We start from the raw sequence: 25,051 nt of genomic DNA on the forward strand, positions 1-25,051 counted from the left end.
TTTCGGGATATTATGAGAGACAGAGAATAAGTCAGTATCATTGTTTGTCAATACCCAAGCCAGTTAGTTTCGGGATATCATGCAATTAAGACAGGAAATAAGTCAGTATCATTGTTTGTCAATACCCAAACCAGTTAGTTTCGGATATCATGCAAGTTAGTTTGGGGATATCATGCAAGACAGGAAATAAGTCAGTATCATTGGTCGTCAGTACCAAAACCAGTTAGTATTAGGGATATCATGCAAGACAGGAAATAAGTCTTTTTCATTTTTTGTCAATACCCGAACCAGTTAGTATCAGGATATCAAGCAAGACAGGAAATAAGTCAGTATCGTTGTTTGTCAATATCAAAACCAGTTAGTATCGGGACATCATGCCAGACAGGAAATAAGTCGGTATCATTGTTTTGTCAATACCCAAACCAGTTAGTTTCGGATATCATGCAAGTTAGTTTGGGGATATCATGCAAGACAGGAAATAAGTCAGTATCATTGTTTGTCAATACCCAAACCAGTTAGTTCGGGATATCATGCAAGACAGGAAATAAGTCAGTATCATTGTTTGTCAATACCCAAACCAGTTCCAGATATCATGCAAGTTAGTTTGGGGATATCATGCAAGACAGGAAATAAGTCAGTATCATTGTTTGTCAATACCCAAACCAGTTAGTTTCGGGATATCATGCAAGACAGGAAATAAGTTAGAAGTCCTACAATTTGGGTGTCATACATATAATGGATCATGTTAGCAGTTGAAACTTTGAGTTGATATTTTCTCCACATTTTACTGAAGGAACCTTTAAATATCCAGAGCTTCTTCCTAAATATAAACCCCAATGACCTCAATTTTAGTTTTCCCAGCTGTACTGTTTGCACAATAAAATAGCTGATATATAGAAAATTCTAGATATCTCAGTACAAACATTCCATTCTGCAAGACAACAATTAACCATTAAAGGCCTTCTATTGTACAAAAAATTATCAAAATTAAATCAAGCTCAGATGTAGAATTTAAAAAGAGAAGCCAACAAATTTTTGTTTATTGACAATACTGATGCTGTTTTTCATTATAAATCTTAAGAAAAAATCCAAATTAGTAACATTTGAATATTTTGGTAATCACACCCTTGTTTTGTGTACCCTCTATGGCAACTGAACTTTGTCCTTTAACAGCACTATCATCTCTCTACCATAGGGAAATAAAATTTGTTTTTATAGTCTAAATCAGAATTTATAATTCTTCCTAAACACACAGTGTAATTCCCTGTCTGTAACCGTGTTTTTTTTTTTTTTTTTACTCTTATAAAGTTCATTGCCTCAGAATATTGTCCTGTTGCACAGTGTAACCCTCCTGGTGGAATACCAGCAATAATAGGGAATGATTGAAGACTGTTGTGTGGGAAGAACTGTACCATTCAGATATTCAGAGGTCAGATTTGAGTTAATACTTTCACTAGCTAAGAGCTGTTGCCTGGCGATACTCCTTGCATGGATGATATAAATATTTGTCTGCACAAGGGAATTTCATTCCCTGAAATTCTTTGTGAGATCTAAAGGCCAGAGGAGACGTTAAAACAAGTCAGTGGGTGGCTTTAGACAGTGAGCTAATCTAATTATCATCTAAATACTGGACAGACAATTTGACTGTTTCTTTAATATGCATGGTATTATCAGGAACCCTCTCTAGAGCCATTTATGTCATCATTGCATCATAATAATTTAGTCTGTTTTGAGACATGCCAAGTTGGTTCCAGTCCTATAGCAGATTCAGTGAAGAGTGAAACCTATTTATATCTATGCATGCCTGCTGTATGAAACATACAATCTGTGGGCTGCTTTTTATCCAACACTATATATCACCATTTCATGCAGTCAGTGTTGACGTTTTGTTCCTGAGTTGATTATGAACAGTTAGTGTCCTGTACAGTGTGTACATGTGTTAGTACAGGGCTTATGTGTTTTCTGGGAGTGTTGGTGTTCACTGCCACAATTTATTATTTGTGTTTGATGGAAACAAGCTTCAATTTGTGCAGTGGAGCCTGGAATCCCTGTGGATGAGACTGAGTTATTAACTGTGCATGTGTGTACAACACGGTGAATATTGTGTACAGTGCTGGCAGTAACTCTGTAAAACCAGACTATCGTTATTTCAGCGAGCTAGCAGGCAGACCATTCTTACCTACACAGGACATTGTACAGGGACAAATTCATCACTGATAATTAATCTGCTGTTGGAGTAATTGGATTACATCGTCAATTGTTTTATCAATTGTTTATCATGATTGAATGGTGTAAAAGTGCTTTTGATTACAAGGTAGGTTCCTTTTAAGAGCCTTGTTGTTTACATCCATGGTTGTTTGTTGACTTTAATGCGTGTGTGTGTGTTTAGCTGATCATTGTTAACTGTATGGTATTAATTACAGGCCTTGTTATAAAGATCAAAATTAATGGCAATGTTCCCATTGGAAGGAACCAAAAGATGTTATGTAGGTAATGGAAGGATTGAGTGTGGCTTGGAAAGAGGATTTAATTTGTCAATTGAATGGGGAATGGGGGGGGGGGGGGCTTGCAGTAGGGTAGAGAGATATGGAAGAAGAACAATATTTTCATGTAATTTCATAAATTGCTAAGGTTTGCAGTCCAGAATGGAATGCCATTGGTCATCATATATCTAGTAACCATTTCTCACAGTATTAGTACGAGTAGACCTATACATAAAGGCTGTAATAACGCTATATTAAAGGTGCAATAATTATATATTCTTAATCTTGCCGTACCTGCAGCTATTGTGAAGCACTGCTGATCCTTCCGGTGCATATATATATAACCCATCCCTACATTAGGATCACACGATACTGAATTCCATAAAAGCTCAATCTTAGCTTAGTGCCTCAGTGAACTTGAAGCAAATTCATATGTAAAGCAGATGTTTTCCCAAATGTGTAACATGGTTAGTAATACTTAAGCATGAACTATAGAATTTGGAAATTATTTAATTTGAGGAGCAGAATATTTATGTAAGTAGGCTTCTTGTGCATTCCTTTGTGAAAGAAAACAAGGAAAAAACATCTGAAGCATTATCGCCATGCATATGCATGCCAGAATGATTCCAACTTGATAGTTTGCAATCTTTTCTATATAATAGGAAAGGCCTGATTACGTAAAAGATTGCAGAATTTTACAACGATAAATTTTCCAAATATTTTGAATTTCTCTAAAGTTGTCCTATTTTTTAGCAAATTCGTTCAAGTATCTCTATGATAATTGTCTTCAGAGTCACTGCCTAACGAGCTTTCAGAGTTACATACAGTAGTACAGTTATAGTTTTAACACAGTAACTACTAGTTGTGGGAAATAGATAATACCACAGACATGGATTATCCCAAAGAGGAAGTGGCTGTTTGTCCTCAAATGATATTTCCTGCCAAAATCCTTGAAGAGGGTTTCTCTTTGTTTTCATACCAACTTATTAAGGTCATTTCAGGTCATTCTCACAGGATCTGACTAATTTGAACAGTTTGTAAGACAAGTAACTAGTTAAAGTGTTTAACCACTGAGGGATGGTTTCCAGATTTGAAAAGATTATTTTACTTTCAGTAGGATTATATTTATAATCTTGCTTAAAAGTAAAAAACAAAAAATCTGTTCGAATCTGTATCCAAGTATGACAAACATTGTTGTCATCCTTCACTCTACATGTATACATGTTTGGAGGAACACTTTTATAAGAATAACTAACTTCAGGATGAGAAATGTTCACTCGTTTTTCTCTTTAATTAGTAAAATGGAACTTATGGAAGTTAACTTAAAAAGTAATCTCTTAAATTGTTTTGTTTCTGTTTCAATTGTCACCATCTCTCAGCATGGCCCTGACATTACTTGTCAAATGTTATTTGTGCTCCAGTAGTAAACGTTCATCTTACCTGGAGTGATGTTTTGTCATAACAATGAGTAATCATCTCCCTATAATCATAGTCTGAGTAATTCTGCTCGTTAAATTTGACGAGAGACAGAGAGAAGACAGATTACCTGAGGCTCACCTCCTTCCCTGAAGGTTTAAGCTAGTCGACTAATTGCTTAGCTCCTAGCAGGTATGACAAGCTGGGTTTAACAGAACAAGGTGAAGATGGGTTTATCCAGTTTGCAGTAACAATTTGCAAAGTATCGGAAGGTTGTTTTCATTTTGAATAATATATTGGATATGTGGAACAATTTATAAATTATAGCCATGTTAACCTATTATATTGCTATACTACTGACAAATATGTATCATTGAGAAAAATATATTGATATACAAACTATATACGTAGCATAACAAGCTATATAGCATCTATATATAACAAACTGTATATAGCATCTATATATAACAAACTGTAGCATTTATATATAACAAACTATGTATGCCAATTAATGGTGATTAGGTTTGTGTCTCCTTAAACTAGATGATCATGAACTAGGAAACCAGATTTGCTTAAAGCCTCTTAATGTCAAGATTAACTTGTTCATCTTCATCAAATGGATTATCTCAAAATCTTTGCTTTTGTAAATCATGATACATGCGTATTCATGCTAAATTTATAATAACTATTTCAAGTTGTGAGATGTAATTAATATCTCAATCTCTCTTGTTGCCGTTGCTAATTCATGTCAAGATATTTGAGATAAAATTTTAGGAGGACATCTCCATTGATTAATCAATTACAAGATTTCATAGGTAGATCAATACATAGTATTCACAGGTTAAGTTGCCTGTTAGTTATAATATGGTAAAATTCTGACATTGCAATGATGAAGGCTCAAAGTCTCACTCACTGTTTCGTCAAGTAATAAGAATCCCATCATGTGTCATTGAGCAGTGCGTAGGAACACATATCTACTGTATATAAATTAACCAACCATGCATGGCTATGATTAGGTTGACTGCACTGGCTAAAGTAAGTAAGAAAACATATAGCAAGACACAGCAATGGCTAATGATAGCAACTAACAGTAAGGTGTGAAGAACGTATAATGAATCTGCAATCAGAAACAGCTTAAATAATACTGTGTAGTCTGTGTCATATGAAATGAAATCTAGAGCCTTTTGAGACAATTACAATATAAATGGTACAAAACTACAGGAAATTGTGGATCCTCATGGATCTTGCTAACATTTTCATTCAACTAAACTAGGCCTATTGTACTCATGAGAATGTAGAAGTATTTTTATAGTAAATCTTGTATCCTCTGGAATAATGACATGTCCACAATCTCTCATCAATCCTGATGATGATCCTTAGACCGTAGCAAAACTGTTGTATCCTAGCCTATCCGTTTTCAAGTGGTAGGCCAAATGATTACAACATTAGGCCTACTATAACTTACAACAAACCTGTTCATAAGGAACAATAAGCAAATTATCCCTTATACTTATCAACAATGTTTCACAGTAACTTGTAGCCTTCTGTCACTTGTCAATGAAAGTCAATTGATGTGACCAACATTTCTAAGCCATTACAATGTTCTTAACCTAGCGTTAATCAGTTTTGGGTGAACATGTTTACAAATTTTCACTGTATCTTACAACTAATATTACTGTCCTAACATTGTCACTTGTTGTCTAGTCTACACATGACGTACTGAACGTTTTAACCTTTGACTGTCACGCACAGTAAACTTGTTAGCTTATGCATAAATTATGTATCCACACATGCATTATTACTAGACCAAAGTCGCCATTTTTTTTCACCTTGACAAATTAAAATCAAACAGCATGGAGGTAAGAGAAACCAGCACAAATCCTGCTCTTTGATTGGTTGTCGGATTGCCTGTTATTGTTACAAGAAGCTTTTTCCACCCAAATTTTCAACGGATATTTTTCATAAATTTTGGGGTGTAGAATGGACCGTTATTCCCCAAAATGTAGGGTCTTGGCGGTTTGTTCACCATAAACAGGCAGCCTAACAATTTATTCCTTAATTATTTAAAAATTGTGTGTCATGTTACTGTACTGATCCAGTGTCAAATGACACAACAGGTATTCTTATACGTAGCAATGAAGTGTTGTGAGGTCTTAGCTAAAACCTAATATTAGTGGTACAGCAAATTATTATGATTATGAACATACAGCCAGCTATCAATATAGTGTACTACAGTACATCATCAGTTAACTACTGTATCTTTTTATTGGTTTAAAAACAAGTTCAAAATCAGAATTTTTACCAAAGATTTCATGCACTTAAATGGACTGCATCTGGACTATTAACAACAAATTTATTATCTTGAAAAGCCTAAGAGTCTCTTCTGTACCCCTCTAATGCTTTTAAACGATCTCTCTGTCCCCTTCTCCCTTCTCCCTTCTCCCTTCTCCCTTCTCCCTTCTCCCTTCTCCCTTCTCCCTTCCCCCTTCTCCCTTCCCCTTCTCTCCCCCTTCTCTCCACCTTCTCTTCCCCTTCCCCCTGAATTAGGACTCCCAGTTGATCTCCCTCAGTCTTTCTCCCTGTATTGTATGTTCCAGAGTAACTGTATACAGTTTTCAATACTCAAAATTCTTACATGTTTTTGTACAAATCCATCCTCTGTCTGTTCAGTGTGACAAATTTGTTCAAGTTTATAAACATTTACATGTGCATCACCTTTTAAGTCATATACTTTAATAACACATCATGAAGTCTTGAACATATCTTAGGTGTCCAGGGTAAGGATAAATGAAGAGGTGTTTCTCATACTTACTGTAGTCTTCAATCTGTCTGAGATCATGTCTATAGTTAGACACATTTTTTCATGTATGAGTCATCATCACCCTGTATGATTTATTTCTATTTAGAGAGCATCATGTACAGTATGTGAACACAGGTCTTTAGTGTTGTTTCACATTAAATATTGTGAATCAAACTGCACAAGTATGTGGGAACGTTCTATATATTTATTGAGAGAGCATCATGTATGTGAACACAGGTCTTTAGTGTTGTTTCACATTAAATATTGTGAATCAAACCACACAAATGTGTGGGAAAGTTCTATTTCAGCACAATGATAGTAGATCTGTTATTGAATCTAAAGCTGTGTTTGTAACATTTTGAAGCATTTTGCAACAACAGGTTGGGGAACCTTCTGCTTTACAGTTCATTCATGTCATACTGTAATGCAATGTGGGCAGTATGAATATATCCTGTTTAGTTATTCCCTATGTGGTTGTAATAGAAAATACTAAAGGAAATGTTTAGGTACCTTATATTTCCTTCAATGGTCATGTTTATTACCAACACTTCCAGACTGTGGCTTCTTTAATGTTTTTACTGTAGGTTGAGATGATAACATTTCTTAATTATTCATGATAGATAGCCCGATATCTGCCTTGAAGGACAGGAACATTCAATTTAAGTCAAATTACATGTTGTTGCAATTAAGTCTGGAGCTGTTATAAAGCTATATTATTAATGTATACAAGTACAGTACAATATGTACTGTACAGTACATACTTGTACTACAAAGACTGTTAAATGTTTACTATATTATATTTTACATATTTATGCAGTATCAACACTTTGATATTCTGCTACAAAACAATATCAACAACAGTTGGTTTGCAGAAAGAAAATATAAATCCCAAAGTTTTTAATTTTTTACAAAAGTTCTAAATTCTGCAGAAAGGCATAATTTTAATTTTAGGTACAAATCTACATTTGATATTTATTCGTGAATGGTTCTCATAAAGTTTGTTACAACACTTCTTTTCTTCATTCTTCCATATTGTGCATGTTTATGTATAAGTTTATGTTTTAACAGACAGAGCCAAATATTACATGCAATTGCATGCATCATACCATTTGTTCACCCTTGTTTAATAAGTGTCCATCAGTATTGCTCTCATTTTTACAAATTTGCTCCAAACAAACAAAAAACAATGCTCAAATTGCCACAGAATTATAAAGTCACCTCCAGAACAGTTCCCCTCCTTTGATTGTCAACTTTAACAGTGATTTGGAACTGTATATCATGGAGGATCACTGTACAGTATACAAGAGAGTATGTTTGATAAAATAAAAAAGTTCTTTGCAGGCTAAAATTTGGAGCCAGTTTTAATAACCTATTGAAATAAAACCCTGTGCAGTTATAATTGTTGATGTAAGGGTTTGATGTCATTGTACTTTGTAACTCTGCAAAATAGAGGAACAAACTCACTTATAATATCAATCAGAGATTAATTGATAAATCAGAGATTAATTGATAAATCAGAGATTAATTGATATTGTTTGTGATCATCAGTATTTGCTTGTTCAATGGATCATCCCAGCATCTTCTTTTTCTGATTCACCAGTGTTGAGCATAATTTATCCAAATTTTGGAATATCTCCAAGTCTAGCCAGCAATATTGTCCATCAATCAGATTCCTTCAATATTGTTCACTTTGCAGAAATCTTCTGCGCAATTAACATGTCAAAATACAGCAAGCAGCAAAGGCTAGACAGCTGACTATGTAATGCCATGTATATATATCAAATATCTCTCAAGTTGTTAAAGACATTCGTCGGTGGCATTAATATTTTCTGATATTGTTAAATTTTTATATTATCTGGCAGGCAAAGAGTGGCTCGAATAGCACTGTTTTAGACCGAGAAGCCGAAGCAATCATCGTAGCATTACAAGAGGAGCTCATCGCTGTGAGGTTACGAGAGGCGGAGACCACGGAGAGTCTAAAGGAGCTAACAGATAAAATACAAGACCTGGAGGAGGTGACATTGCAAATCTTTATTGTCATTTACCAAAGTAGCTATGAATATACAAGGTTTTCATCCAAGTTCAAATAATTTGTGTTCATATTTTAATGTGAAGATGAACTGTACATACAGCGGTGAAACAAACAATTTATTTACTTCCAGAGGTTTTGCCAACATCAGAAATGTTTTGGGCAATTTGTAAGGGGAACAGAAATTTTGAAGGCCAAGCAAGGCACCAGCTTTAAATGTTGCGAATTGATAACGTGAAAACTATCCAATAGTTTTATAATACTACCAAGTCTAAGTCCACTATGACTCAGTATATAAGAATACCTCAAAACTACATTTACATTAAAAGTTGATGAACAATTATCAACAACAAAAATTTAAATAGTGAATGTTGCCAACTGTTAGAAGTTTAAAGGTAAAACCACAGTTGCTGGATGCAAGATGTAACTTTTTGGCCTGTAGATGTGTAAAATGGTTTACAATAAAATATTTCACTATTGTAATATATAAATGTGTTGTTTGTGCCATGCTGAAATAACCAGGGTGGGAATTTTACGGTACGCCGGTACGCTAGCGTACTGGAATGAAAATATGGCTTACCAAAATAAGAAAATCAAATGGGCCTAGTACTACACACCCTTGTAATGAGCGTACCAAAAATTCTGACCGTAAGTGACTGCATCGGACTGTAGTAGGCTTATCTGCAATCTGCTTCTAAGTTACGGAGGATTAATTTGTCGCGCAGCTAGCAAAAAGCTAGCACCAACGAGCAGGCCGCACACAGCTGGCTGCTAGCTCAGCGATCGTGCCTGGACTGTCACATACCTACGACTAACTGTGTATGCATCGCAAATTATTCCAACTTCAATTGCCAAATTTGCCGTAGCAACAATGTGCATCTGCATCACCCTCTATGTGGCTCTGACTGGATACTAGATCACAGGATGTGCTGGTATGGTTGTACTTGCCTTCATTTGATTGGTCGCATATTGTATTATAAACAACACGACTTGATATTTGTTCATTTTTCAGGTCATTGTGCTGTGCTTACCGATTCATGAATTGTGCTTACCAACTGAGAACTCTTGGCTCATGTTGGTAAGCACATTTCATCAAGAAATGAGAATATGCTTACCAACTTTTTTTGCCAAATTCCCACCCTGGAAATAACCAGAACTTTTTGGGTATAAATTGAGAATTTTTCAAATGATTCTTCCCTCTAGGCAAACAGAAGGGCCAAGGACGATCCGAATCACTCGGTGGCCGCCATGCAGGATGAGCTGATAGCTGTCAAACTCCGAGAGGCGGAGGCAAATTCTGCTCTCAAGGAACTGAAGCAGAAGGTTAATGACTTGGAGGGACAATGGCAGGTTGGTGAATATTAATATTGCCTCTTAGTTTGGTAGCATTGTCTGTCTTAAAAATAATTGCTTGCTGCCTCTAAAGAAGGTTATTTGCATGTGTAAGACATTAGTGTTTCTCTTCAAAGATCCTTGAATTTCAGAGACCCTTATGACTATAGTCCTTATTTATCTAACTGTGTTGTTATCCAATCCTTTGTGGTCACTAATTTTGACATAAAGTGTATATATGGTCTGCTTCATTACACTTCTTAATTGTTGTTAGTCCAGTATCTTATTTCCCAGGCAAGTTTGTCATCCCAAGTAGGGAAATCAGTGCATAATTGAAAGCTGGGCCTTTTCCCAGCACTAAAGGCAGTCAAAGTTGAGTTATGATTGATAACAGAAACAGGTTCTCTTTTCACTAAAGCTGGTGAGTCACACTGTTGACAGTAAAACCTTCAAAACTCACAGCAGTATTACTTGTGTGACACATCGCTGTAGTTCTGTAAGGTCTAAAACCTTCAGTCACAGCAATATTACTTGTGTGACACATTGCTGTAGTTCTGTAAGGTCTAAAACATTCACTCACAGCAGTATTACTTGTGTGACACATTGCTGTAGTTCTGTAAGGTCTAAAACCTTCAGTCACAACAGTATTACTTGTGTGACACATTGCTGTAGTTCTGTAAGGTCTAAAACATTCACTCACAGCAGTATTACTTGTGAGACACATTGCTGTAGTTCTGTAAAGTCTAAAACATTCACTCACAGCAGTATTACTTGTGAGACACATTGCTGTAGTTCTGTAAGGTCTAAAACCTTCAGTCACAACAGTATTACTTGTGTGACACATTGCTGTAGTTCTGTAAGGTCTAAAACATTCACTCACAGCAGTATTACTTGTGAGACACATTGCTGTAGTTCTGTAAGGTCTTTCTTATTTTGTGTGAACAGAGAGAATTAGATATAATTCATCTTTCATTCTACTTTTTAAAGCAGTGTCTGGTAGAACAAACTGTTGATGCTTCTCAATACTACAATCTCACTTCATTGCAGTTCATTAGCTGAACCCATCAAGTTTCATCTCACAAAATGAAGAAAAAAGACAGAAAATATTTTTTATAAATCTGATTTGCATTTGGTATGTGAATTTACTAATTTATGCAAAAATTATATCAGAGCAGCAAATATCCTGAATCCAATACAATCATCATACAGTAGAATTAAGATGTATTTGAAATAAACATCTTGAAAGAGTTAGTTTGATCAATCACATCTGTTACTTTGTGATAGGTTTAATTAAAATTATGACAATTGGCAAATGCAACTCCTGATTAAATGTCTTCCAGTGACATTGCTTAGGACATCATTCAGTATTCAAAGATCTAATCTAGTGCTCAATCAACAGGGATGTCTTTACCTCACCCGCCTTTCTAGTGAGATTATTCTAAGGACTTACATCAAATTTTGAAGTTTTAGTGTCCCATTGAAACTTAAAACACATAGCAACAACCTACTGTGTTATCTGGACTGAACTGTATACAGTTTCACTTAATTTGCATGAAACTTTTTCTTATCACTAGAATACAGGTTAAATTTCCTGTTTGATGTTAAAATCATTGTTTTAGCTTCATTAGCATGAATCTCTGAAAACTACGCAAACTGGAGCCTATACTGCAAATTTTTCTCTGGATTTTCATAACGTTCCCCAACATTATTGCAACGATATTTCATAAGTTTCCCATGATTTCTGCAGTCCAGCGGGAGATTGAGATAAATGTGGTTTTCTTCAAACTCTTGCACAATACACAACTCACTGCAACTATATATTTATAACAAGACAATTCAGTCGATCAAATTTCATTTCCAGAAAGGCAAGGAAAATTCTCTAAAATAGTTTTAACTAACAAAGAAATTATTTTTCTTTAAGTTTGATTACTGTCCCTTAACCAAAGTGAGTCTTGTCAAAAATTAGTGCCATTGGTTAACTTTGTGTGAGTGAAATTGAACAGAACTTTGTAGTTGTCACCCCTTGTCAATATTAATGACTTTTTAAATGGACCTTATAGGTTATCTGAGATTGATCAAGTATATGTCATGTGGTGAACAAAACTATAAAGCATATCGAAATTCAAATAAAATATGAAGAGGTTGCTTGAAGGGAATGAGTGACTCTGTGATACTGAAACTAGGCCATTTGAGATATATCAGTAGGAAAAATGGTGAATTTTAATAGTAGGTCAACTTGAATGACCTTTACAGTATCATATTCTTTGCCCTCTGGTCATCCATATAAGAGTGTATGTGCATGGTGTGATTCAGTATACTCCTTAACATAACATACAGTAGGCGAAGTTTCAGATTAAAAAACCAAGCAGAAGACTGCAGATACTTGTAATTATATTTGGTTTTTAAAAGATAATTGTGTGACCAAAATACTTGAATTATGTAGAATCAAAACAGAATAAAGGAAATATATTTATTTATGGACTTAAGTGTAACTGAAAACCTTTGTTTCTTGGAGATTAAAAGATTCTCATGTCGTAATGTGAAAAGAGATTCTGGCTAGTACTGAAAAAAACCTCTTTTTGGGAGGTGGGGATGGGAGAGAGGGAGGTGAGGAATGATGACCAATCATTTGTGAGTCAGATAGAAGAGAGAGGGGGGGGGGGGAGGATGGGGATTCGAAAGGAGTAAGAAGGAGTTCATTATTGAATGTTCTTATCAGTGTACAGCACTTGTGTCTACTCCCCTCATAGTAAGTGCATTTGCTTTGCTCTAACACTCATACCTTACAAATTCAAGATGTTAAAGTGTAGGAGAATGTAAGGTAAAAGGCACTGAGCTCTTTGTGTGCAGTGTTTGCCTGCAATCCAATTTTTGATTTCTAATAAAGGTAAGCTTTGAAAAAAGGTAACCTTAACTGATACAATCTGTTTTACTTTCCCAGAAACAACTGCAAAGAGCATCAGCCAATAGGAAGCAGGGGGCAGCCAAACCAACCATCCAAACATTATCGGAAGAATTAATGTCCAGCAGATTACGAGAAGCAGAGGCAGTCGCTGACTTGAAGGAAGTGAGACAGAGAGTAATGGAATTACAAACACAGGTGATCATTCTAACCTTTAGTTAAACTATTGACAAGTTCGGTGAGAGGAGTGATTGGTAACAAACATCCTACAATTCTGTGCTAAATCCCATGGACTGCAACACTAAGAATATTACAAACACAGGTAATCATTCTAACCTTGAGTTAAACTATTGACAAGTTCAGTGAGAGGAGTGGTTGGTAACAAACATCCTACAATTCTGTACTAAATCCCATGGACTGCAACACTAAGAGAATTACAAACACAGGTAATCATTCTAACCCCCTAGTTAAACTATTGACCAGTTCAGTGAGAGGAGTGGTTGGTAACAAACATCCTACAATTCTGTACCAAATCCCATGGACTGCAACACTAAGAGAATTACAAACACAGGTAAACATTCTAACCTTGAGTTAAACTATTGACCAGTTCAGTGAGAGGAGTGGTTGGTAACAAACATCCTACAATTCTGTACCAAATCCCATGGACTGCAACACTAAGAGAATTACAAACACAGGTAATCATTCTAACCTTGAGTTAAACTATTGACCAGTTCAGTGAGAGGAGTGGTTGGTAACAAACATCCTACAATTCTGTACCAAATCCCATGGACTGCAACACTAAGAGAATTACAAACACAGGTAATCATTCTAACCCCCTAGTTAAACTATTGACCAGTTCAGTGAGAGGAGTGGTTGGTAACAAACATCCTACAATTCTGTACCCAATCCCATGGACTGCAGCACTAAGAGAATTACAAACACAGGTAAACATTCTAACCTTGAGTTAAACTATTGACCAGTTCAGTGAGAGGAGTGGTTGGTAACAAACATCCTACAATTCTGTACCAAATCCCATGGACTGCAACACTAAGAGAATTACAAACACAGGTAATCATTCTAACCCCCTAGTTAAACTATTGACCAGTTCAGTGAGAGGAGTGGTTGGTAACAAACATCCTACAATTCTGTGCTAAATCCCATGGACTGCAACACTAAGAGAATTACAAACACAGGTGATCATTCTAACCTTGAGTTAAACTATTGACCAGTTCAGTGAGAGGAGTGGTTGGTAACAAACATCCTACAATTCTGTACCCAATCCCATGGACTGCAACACTAAGAGAATTACAAACACAGGTAATCATTCTAACCTTGAGTTAAACTATTGACCAGTTCAGTGAGAGGAGTGGTTGGTAACAAACATCCTACAATTCTGTACCCAATCCCATGGACTGCAACCCTAAGAGATTTGCCTACTCCTAGCTGTGAAATGGGGAATATTACATGATATGGTTGAATGAATATCAAGATGGTTATGCATGAATATGATTCATCTATTATACTGAAATATATCCTACTGCAAGTTAGCACTATATGCCTATACAAACTTGAGTCCCCCAAAACTAGGCCCTAGATACATAATTCATTGATAGAGGTTTGTAAACTTTACTGCAGGCCACAGAAAATATACTAAGAGGCCACATGTGGCCCAAGGGCCACACTATGAACACATTTGAAGAAGAGTTATAGCAATAATCTGGACTTGAAAGAACAAATTTATGATACAGAGCAAGTAAAGATAAATGTGTTGGTCCTTCACCCATCTTTTTAGCTTTTCACATTACTCAGATATGAAATTGTTGAATTCTATCTTTCTGTTTTAGACAACTTGTTATGCAATTATCTGTGGAGTCCTAAAATGGACAATACATTAAACATAGATTGAACCCATGATTCATTGATGAGGCAGGTGGTTGGTCATGATGTTACCTCAGCGGGGGAATGGGTGCGGGCTATAGCTGCTTCCAGGGTATACCTTTTTTAGCAGTTTGATAGGCCAAATAAATCAACCTAATATACAAAATTATGTTGTGCTAATTCTGTGCCAAGATTGTTGACAGAAGTCCACACCTAACAGGAGTATGACTCGCACGAATGATGAATAGTGTGGAGTGATGTGTTGAGGCTAATACCCAGCTCGGAAATTCATAAAGTCACTAAGTTGTTCTCCATTTTCAGAATCAAGCAACATGCAATTGGTCCATAATTACACAAACAACATCATCATTTAACAAAATGGGTTGATTGATATAGTTTCTGTTCCAACTCATGTATTAATTGTTGGGACTCCCTGGAGAGCTATCCTTAGTGCGATGAGTACAATAAAAAATACTGTAAATTGTCTCCCTTTTCCTAATTATACAGTACTTAGCTACTTTATGCAAATAGACCCAACAAGTGATTTAAGGAATTCCTCAGTCACCCAAACCACATTTTCATGAGTAATTCATTCAATGGGGCATTGTACTGTTAGGCTTGAAAGGCTGTAGAGATGCATGCTTGCCAGTTATGACACTGTGTCATAGATCACTATTAAAGCAACATCATTGGGACAACGACATCACACACATTGCTTTTAAAAGCACATTTAATTCACAAGTAGTAAATATAAATATGCAGCCTTGCATTATAAATTAGTTCATGAGAATGAACAGTTGTTTACAGTCTTTAAATACGTTATGGAAGGCCTGCATAGCCTATGTACGTAGTAACACTAGGCTTTATGTACGTCCCTATAGTATAGGCCTAGTTGAGTTGTAGGTTGATTGTGTAATGAATAGGTACCCAGGGAACTAACCAAAGTTAGCAAACAGGTACCAGGGAGACAATATTGTAACTGTTCCCATTACAAGGGTATAAGAGCACCGAATTGTGTTTTGGATTGCCTTAAAATGCCGCAGAAAGGGGATTGGTTTCAAGGCCAGAATATGTTCATTTCAACTCTGAAAAAAGGATGTCTGTTTTGAAGAACCAACATTGGTTGTGAACTATCTGTTAATGATGCATAGTTTACTAATATCCATATCAGACCGATATCGGTAAATACCAATTATTCATGCCGATAATCAGTGCAACACTAGTTTGAAACCCTGTTTTGGCCAAAAGTGGCTTTGCTCTTTTCCAATTGCTTTCAATCTTAGCCATTTTAATACCAAAAATAATATTTTCCTCCGGGCTGTAATTTCTGGTTCTAGATTTTGAAGTCACTTTATTTGAAAAGCCTCCACATCTGTCAAAGAAAGCTTTGCAAGGTTGTCATATTTATCTGCAAGCTTCAAGGGCACCAGATGTTGTAGTTTTAATATTGAAATCTTTTCTCTCAGTCTTGTTTGCTTTGCAACATATTACTCAACTAAAAGATCATAGCTACCATGGACTCGAAGGTTAAGTTTGTGTAAAATGGATCAACTTTGAAGGATAAACTGAGCTTGTAAACGATAAATTATGCAAGCAGGTGTATATTGTGGCTTTGTGAAAGGGGTCAACAATATTTTGGCTGGTTGATTACGCTGTGAGAGGATATCCAACCCGCTTCCTTCAATACTGCAATTTAGCTGTGTTGCAACTTTGCCATGGAATATTGACAGGTAATATACCCCTCAGTGTAGCTACTAGAACTATGTAATACTATATATTATGTAGGTACTATATTACATAGATAGCATGTACTATGTCGTACTAGATACTATGTATAATGTACTCTGTACTATGTAATTACTATATATTATGTAAGTACTATATATTATATAGTTAGCATGTACTATGTCGTACTAGATACTATGTATAATGTACTCTGTACTACAGTAGTAATACTATATATTATGTAGGTACTATATATATGAAATAGATACTGTAGGTGATACTATGTCCTACTAGATACTATGTATGATGTAGGTACTCTGTACTATGTCATACTAGATACTGTGTAATATGTAGATCAATACTATGTCATACTAGTACTAGGTACCAGATCTATGTAGTACCTACATAGTAGTTCTTGAGTTACTATTAGCGTTTTTTGTAGATAATTGGAACTTTCTTCCCCTAGAGCTCCCTTCCCCTCTCCATTCTCCTCTCCCTTCCCCTCTCCCTTCCCCTCACACTTCCCTCTCCCTTCCCCTCTCCTTCCCCTCTCCCCATCTCCATTTCTCTCTCCCTTATCCTCCCCCATCTCCCTTCCCCTCTCCCTTCCCATAGCAAAGAAATAGTCATGAATACCCATTAGATAAGGGCTGGATAGCTCAGTAGTTATGGCACAGGACTTTTAATCCATCGGTCACTGGTTTAAATTCTATTTGAAGCCAAACTTTCCTAGCAGCTTTGCTAGATAATAAGACAGCTGTCATCCATTGACTTTCAATGTTAATAACATCATGTTTCCCTAATCTATGTTCTCTTTCCCTTCTCCTTTCCCACTCCCAAATTATAGTCTATTAAGTCTCTGTTGAAGGATTATAACTGGAATGAAACTTTCAAGGTCATTTGAGTAGTAGTAATTGATTGTCACAACCCATGTAGGTGTTTTGTGAGTCAATCTCCAGTCCAATAATTAATGCTTAATTTGGATGTTCATGTATTAAGTGGTAATCAAGAAACACATAATGAGATGATCCAATCATATTAGAGATCGATGTGTATGAAATGCTGTTTGACACTGCAATATTACTCAGATTCTAATAAGGAATATGTGTACTGTTCACTGTTGTAGATTGGAACATAAACATATCAACAGTCAACATGTAGAAATGGTAATATTTATTAGTCTTGTGAGGTTGCTGGTAGAGGGTTTGTCTCATCAAGTGGAAGGAAGTAGTTCTTGCTAACCTGCTTAATCCAATTTCCCAACATGTCACTAATAAAATCCTGGTAAAGAATAAATTGGCTTCAACTCAAAAAATGTTTATACCAAAAAGGCAAACTTTCAAGAGATCTTGTTTTATTTTTCAACTTACAGCATATTAAGTAATTTGATTAGGTTTATCTCTACATTTATCTATAAAAGACATTGAAAGTAAACCAGTGTAGAAGAAATTATTTACCAATCTAACAAGTTGAATAGGTTTGTTATTGGAGCTGGTAGGGCAACAAGATAAATGTGGAGAAGCATGTATTTAGAAGATAGTGTGATGCATCGTACTGTGAGTCTTAACACAAACAGGATGTAAATTTTGTGGGGCCATTGATAAGATATTAATCAGGCTGCCAAAGTCTTTCTCTATTCTGTGTCAGCTGTTGTTTACAGTTATGGGGCTAATTACAAACTGGACACTGAAGACATGCTTCACCTTCTGGAACTGTATAAATAGTAGACTTTAATTTGAGTTAAAATCAATGGGTATTAATAATAATAAATGCAAATTTATATAGCGCCAAGATCCAAAGGAAAACCAATGCTAAGTGGCGCTAGTGCTCAGGGAAGGCAGTAAAAAATAGATACGTTCCGAGTCTGTTTTTGAAATGTTAACGTTGGGTGCCGACTTGATGTGCAGTGGAAGTGAGTTCCAAAGAGTAGGAGCGGCATTAGAAAATGATCGTTGACCAAATGACTTGAGCTTCCACTTAGGTACATGGAGCAATAGCTGATTTGAGGATCAGAGAGAGCGGGTGGTGGTCTTCCGACTTATCATGCTACTCATGTATTATGGTGCTAAACCATGTTTTATATGTGAGCAGGATGATATTACGGAACTACACTTAAGCTTGGTTACGTAGAGTGACTTAACATTACAAGCTGCTATGATGAAATCATACATGTGAGTGACTTCAGTGTGCTGTGTCACGCATGATTTTAAAGGTTTTTTTTATTGTAATTATCAACCAGTCACTCAATACACCACATTTTGTGAAAAATTACCAGTGGCTCATCTATAGTTATCAACCCTGCGAGTGTAGTTCTTGCACAGATTAATATTCAACTATCAAATCACACATATTGATCTCTGGATGTGTATGAAAGTCAAAGATAAATACTGCCACCACTGGTTTTCATACACCAGAACATGCCTAGTCTGATGATAATAAGTCTAACTATACAATCAGACGAGGGACCCCCCTTAACTGATAGAATTCCTGCATAGCCCCTTAGCAGTGGCTTATCTATAGTTATCATCCCTGCCAGTGTAGTACTTGCACAGATTAATATTCAACTATCAAATCACACATGTTGATCTCTGGATGTGTATGAAAGTCAAAGATAAATACTGCCACCACTGGATTTCATGGATCAGAACATGCCTAGTCTGATGATAATAAGTCATATACAATCAGACAAGGGACCCCCCCCCCCCTTAACTGATAGAATCACTAGTTGATCTCTATTGTATGTGTGCTTTTAGTCATGATCAATTGAAAACCACAAAGTAAAGACATTTGTAATATAAGTATTTTACCAGGCATTCAATCATCATGAAATTAACAACAAATCTTTCAAAACTGTTTGCTCTAAACTTTACCATGCATATACTATTGATCTGTGGTGGCGTATGAAAGTCAAAGATAAATACTGCCACCACTGGATTTCAAGCACAAGAACATGCCAGTCGGATGATAGTAAGTCATATACCGTATCAGACGAGGGACCCCCTTAACTGATAGAATTCCTGCATAGCTCCCTCAATTGTATTCTTTATCCATTTGTTGATCTCTATCGTATGTGTGCTTTTAATCATGATCAATTGAAAAACCGCAAAGTAAAGACATTTGTAATATAAGTATTTTACCAGGCATTAAATCATTATGAAAATTAACCACAAATCTTTCAAAACTGTTTGCTCTAAACTTTACCATGCATATATACTAAGTAAGGTGTTGGACAAATTATCAGTATACTCTGTGGTTATTCCTAAATATTAGCATCACATTTCCTATATATGCTACTGGTACATGCATTAATCAGTATCAGCAATGAAGGGTTCTTTTTCCCTTATATAATCAATTTTTCTTTGTTTTGTTTCTTAATTCTTTCTTTCTTTATTTCTTTCTGTTTGGGATAACATTTTTTTCTTCCCAGGCTATATGTTAAACTTTCTTTATAGTGGATGCAATCATATGTTAACATTTACTAGGCTGATTTTACTCATCTTCCCTTAACACGACCCCTCCCCCTCCCCTTCACTCTCCCATACAACCCTACACTTCCATCCTCCTATTGGCAACATTTAAGTTATGATTTTGCATCCAAGATGGATTAGCTTTCATTGCTTTTCATCTGTTCCAGCAGTAGCAGAACATCTAATCACATCACATGCTTACTTTTCTCTTTGCTCTTGAAGCATTTCTGCTTAAATGTTGGGTCATGTTGGGTCTATTTCCAAATGAGGTGGCATTAAGGTTTAAAACATTGGTTCACGATGTACTGTAGACTACTAACAATGCAAGATCTGGACAATATCGAAGAAACCTAAACTGGACCGAGATCTTCTAGAATTTTCTCTGTTTATTGTGCTTGAAGAAACTTCCAGAAGTTTTCTTTCAATTGTTTACATTAAGTATTTAAGTTCAGTATATGTATTACAGAGTTTGTTCACCCTGTTATGATTCTCTTGTTACTATGGTATATATTGTTAAGTGTTTAACAGTCCACCATAACTCTTCTAAAATTGTTTTTGTTATTCAGTAAACTTTTATTATGAAGTATTATCTTTTGTGTTTGATTAATTGTGAACTCTGTAATCATCAAGATAAGTCATCTTATCAGGCCACAGAAATGATTGACGACGAAAAACCAACCAGAGTTCCTTGTGAGGTTACACTGGTCCCCCCTGCGTGATCTTCCCTCAAACAGGGATCAAAATTATATCAATAGTACTTATTGAAATATCTGTGAACATAAATTAAGAATGGATGAATTTTTGAAAGGTTGAGATTTAACATTAATAGTGTGTTTACCCATGAATTTGCTGAGGAAATCATGGGTAGAAATGCTTGCCAGAACGAAGCCCCTTTGACCTCCGCTCGTATGAGGAAAGGTAAAAAGTTATTCCTTAAAAAAACTTTACAAAGCTAAAACACATTGTGGAGGGAAGACTTACATGACTCTAGCCAAGCCTCCACTATCACCCCATGTCCACCCCCCCCCCACCCTCTCCTTTTTTCCTAAAATAATGAGCTGAGAATATTTTAAAATCAGTTGATGCTTCAAAAATCACCTAGATTTTCTTCACTACATGTACTTTAAATAGCATGCCATTTCTACCCATTTATAGCATGCAATTTGTACCAATTTTATCACTTTTAAACATTTATCACATAAATCAGCATTATTCATACACACAAACCAAACGGGCAACTTTCATAATTTTGAACATTTTGCCTTGTTATTCCAGTTGGAAGTTTTGTTTCTTAGTACAAATTTATCAATTATCAATAAAAGTAAAAGTGATAAATGCTTGGAAATGAGACAAAAGGGAAACATAACAGGCTGGTGGAGAACTGTAATATATTTAAAACATTGCAACACATATGTTTACATTTGAAATGGAAGAGTGGATGTTGTGAATCGATAGCATTACGATCATAGGTACAGAAGTTAGGTTAGTATATTGCTCTCTTCTTGGTCTTCTGTGAAGCTGTTTCACTTCCATACTTACCTAGTGGTCATCCCCTGCATTGCTCAATATTATTTTGGAGTCTATTACAAGTTTGGAATTTTCGCAGGTCAAGGATTCTTGAATTGGAACAGTTTTCAGAGTTGAAGAAACTTTTAATGACAACAGTTAATTATCAAATTAAGTTCTGTATTCTAGGATTTCAGTTGTTAATTTTTTATCTTTTGATTAGATAAACGTTGTCACTAGATAGGTAAAGTATGGTAAAATAAACACATGTCCACTTAAACTTTGATAATAACATGTAATGCTTAGTCTTAATTGAGACTTGAGCCCCCACTGGAGTATTCCTCTTTCAATATAATAATAAACAATAATAATGAATGACATATATCGCTTGATACAGTGTTTATTATGAAGGACACTTTGAAGTCTCACTGCGGGAGTATCCCTCTCTCGATATAATAATAAATAATAATAATAAATGACATTTATATAGCGCTTTATACAGCGTTTATTATGAAGGACACTTTGAAGTCTCCATGCTGGAGTATCCCTCATTCAATATAATATTTCATGTAAAAACTTGGAACTTTCCTAGTGAAGTTAAAACCAGCTCCTATATGATCACTCTTATTATGAAGGCCACTTTGAAGTATCCAAAGATTGTTGCTGCTTTGTATATAATCAAAAATAAGGTTGAAATATCAGGACAAGTTATTAATGTCCTCATTTGATCACCAGTGCTCAGATCTCTACCAATTTGAAATAATAATTAAGTTCAGGATAGCAACAAATTTATTAAGTTAAGTGTAATGCAGAATGCAGATGGTCTGTTTGTAATTTCTAGTACAATTAAGTTGCATTTTATCTGTATTTGTAATTTTGTGTCAACATAATCAGGCCATGTAATATTAAGGCATAACTGGAAACCCCTGATTTCTCACTTAAGCAATTACAGGAGGTCAAGTGACTTTTAGACTCTGCATGTCTACATCAGTTGGACCCTGCACTTGGTATCTGACCCTGTGGTTACGATATCTGAGCACTTTGGTTAAGGTTTGTTTATTAGGAGAGAATGTGTGAAACCCAAAAGCAATGTTATGTGCATTCATGTTGTTAATTATACCTAGTACTTACTATTGTGTCAAAATACTTGCATATCAAACAAGAAAGGATGTAAAAGTCAACCCTGATCCTGGGTCAACCCGAGCAGTGCTTACATTACAACTTGAACACTGAGGTCTGATCCTTCCTCCATCCTAGTCTTTGGTGTGGTTCATATCACAGGGTCTGATCTGTGTTTACACTACAAATTGAACACTGAGGTATGATCTTTCCCCCATCCTAGTCTTTGGTGTGGTTCATATCACAGGGTCTGATCTGTGCTTACATTACAAGTTGAACACTGAGGTCTGATCCTTCCTCCATCCTAGTCTTTGGTGTGGTTCATATCACAGGGTCTGATCTGTGCTTACATTACAAGTTGAACACTGAGGTCTGATCCTTCCTCCATCCTAGTCTTTGGTGTGGTTCATATCACAGGGTCTGATCTGTGTTTACATTACAAGTTGAACACTGAGGTATGATCCTTCCTCCATCCTAGTCTTTGGTGTGGTTCATATCACAAGGTCTGATCTGTGGTTACATTACAAGTTGAACACTGAGGTCTGATCCTTCCTCCATCCTAGTCTTTGGTGTGGTTCATATCACAGGGTCTGATCAGTGTTTACATTACAAGTTGAACACTGAGGTTTGATCCTTCCTCCATCCTAGTCTTTGGTGTGGTTCATATCACAGGGTCTGATCTGTGTTTACATTACAAGTTGAACACTGAGGTCTGATCCTTCCTCCATCCTAGTCTTTGGTGTGGTTCATATCACAGGGTCTGATCTGTGTTTACATTACAAGTTGAACACTGAGGTCTGATCCTTCCTCCATCCTAGTCTTTGGTGTGGTTCATATCACAGGGTCTGATCTGTGCTTACATTACAAGTTGAACACTGAGGTCTGATCCTTCCTCCATCCTAGTCTTTGGTGTGGTTCATATCACAGGGTCTGATCTGTGTTTACACTACAAATTGAACACTGAGGTATGATCCTTCCTCCATCCTAGTCTTTGGTGTGGTTCATATCACAGGGTGTGATCTGTGTTTACATTACAAGTTGAACACTGAGGTCTGATCCTTCCTCCATCCTAGTCTTTGGTGTGGTTCATATCACAGGGTCTGATCTGTGCTTACATTACAAGTTGAACACTGAGGTCTGATCCTTCCTCCATGCTAGTCTTTGGTGTGGTTCATATCACAGGGTCTGATCAGTGTTTACATTACAAGTTGAACACTGAGGTTTGATCCTTCCTCCATCCTAGTCTTTGGTGTGGTTCATATCACAGGGTCTGATCTGTGTTTACATTACAAGTTGAACACTGAGGTCTGATCCTTCCTCCATCCTAGTCTTTGGTGTGGTTCATATCACAGGGTCTGATCTGTGTTTACATTACAAGTTGAACACTGAGGTCTGATCCTTCCTCCATCCTAGTCTTTGGTGTGGTTCATATCACAGGGTCTGATCTGTGTTTACATTACAAGTTGAACACTGAGGTCTGATCCTTCCTCCATCCTAGTCTTTGGTGTGGTTCATATCACAGGGTCTGATCTGTGTTTACATTACAAGTTGAACACTGAGGTCTGATCCTTCCTCCATCCTAGTCTTTGGTGTGGTTCATATCACAGGGTCTGATCTGTGCTTACATTACAAGTTGAACACTGAGGTCTGATCCTTCCTCCATCCTAGTCTTTGGTGTGGTTCATATCACAGGGTCTGATCTGTGTTTACACTACAAATTGAACACTGAGGTATGATCCTTCCTCCATCCTAGTCTTTGGTGTGGTTCATATCACAGGGTCTGATCTGTGTTTACATTACAAGTTGAACACTGAGGTCTGATCCTTCCTCCATCCTAGTCTTTGGTGTGGTTCATATCACATGGTCTGATCAGTGTTTACATTGGAACACTGAGGTATGATCCTTCCTCCAGGGTCTGATCTGTGTTTACACTACAAATTGTAAAAGGGACTTACATTTCCCTCTAACTCACAATTTATTGACCATTTAATAAAATCCACATAATTTTGGGTCTCTGTTGCAAACCTTTAATCTTTTGATTTCAGCTCCAAGTTACCCATAATACATGTTACATCTTAAGCAACATTGTGATTGAATGTTTGGTGACTCCAAAAACATCATTTTACTCTCTCCCTTATTTATTTTTTATTTTGTGATTTCTAGAACCAAATGACAAGTAACCAGATGAGGAGGATAGAAGAGGAGAGACTACAGATCAAATCAGAGTTGGAAACATCTGCCAAACACAAAGAAGTCCTCCAGAACAGACTGTACGAGGCACAGAAAGAACTTTGTAAACTGGAAGCAAGGGTAAGTGATGTTTACAGACTGAACAAGGCACAGAATGAACTTTGTAAACTGGAAGCAAGGATAAGTGATGTTACAGACTGTACA

At 36.2% G+C, this 25,051-nt stretch overlaps 1 protein-coding gene across 6 annotated transcripts in view; it reads left to right on the forward strand.

Moving 5' to 3' along the window:
• LOC139963375 (EVI5-like protein) overlaps positions 1 to 25,051 on the forward strand; it is an 85,985-nt gene that overhangs the window by 39,385 nt on the left and 21,549 nt on the right. For all 6 annotated transcript variants that reach the window (XM_071964063.1, XM_071964062.1, XM_071964067.1 and 3 more), the window contains 4 exons: positions 8,562 to 8,714; positions 9,932 to 10,078; positions 13,002 to 13,160; positions 24,821 to 24,967. In XM_071964063.1, the coding sequence (XP_071820164.1) occupies positions 8,562 to 8,714; positions 9,932 to 10,078; positions 13,002 to 13,160; positions 24,821 to 24,967 (606 nt within the window). The remainder of the gene's footprint in view (positions 1 to 8,561; positions 8,715 to 9,931; positions 10,079 to 13,001; positions 13,161 to 24,820; positions 24,968 to 25,051) is intronic.

This window comes from Apostichopus japonicus, chromosome 22 (genome assembly GCF_037975245.1).
Source record: "Apostichopus japonicus isolate 1M-3 chromosome 22, ASM3797524v1, whole genome shotgun sequence".
In the NCBI taxonomy this organism is placed as follows: domain Eukaryota; kingdom Metazoa; phylum Echinodermata; class Holothuroidea; order Aspidochirotida; family Stichopodidae; genus Apostichopus; species Apostichopus japonicus.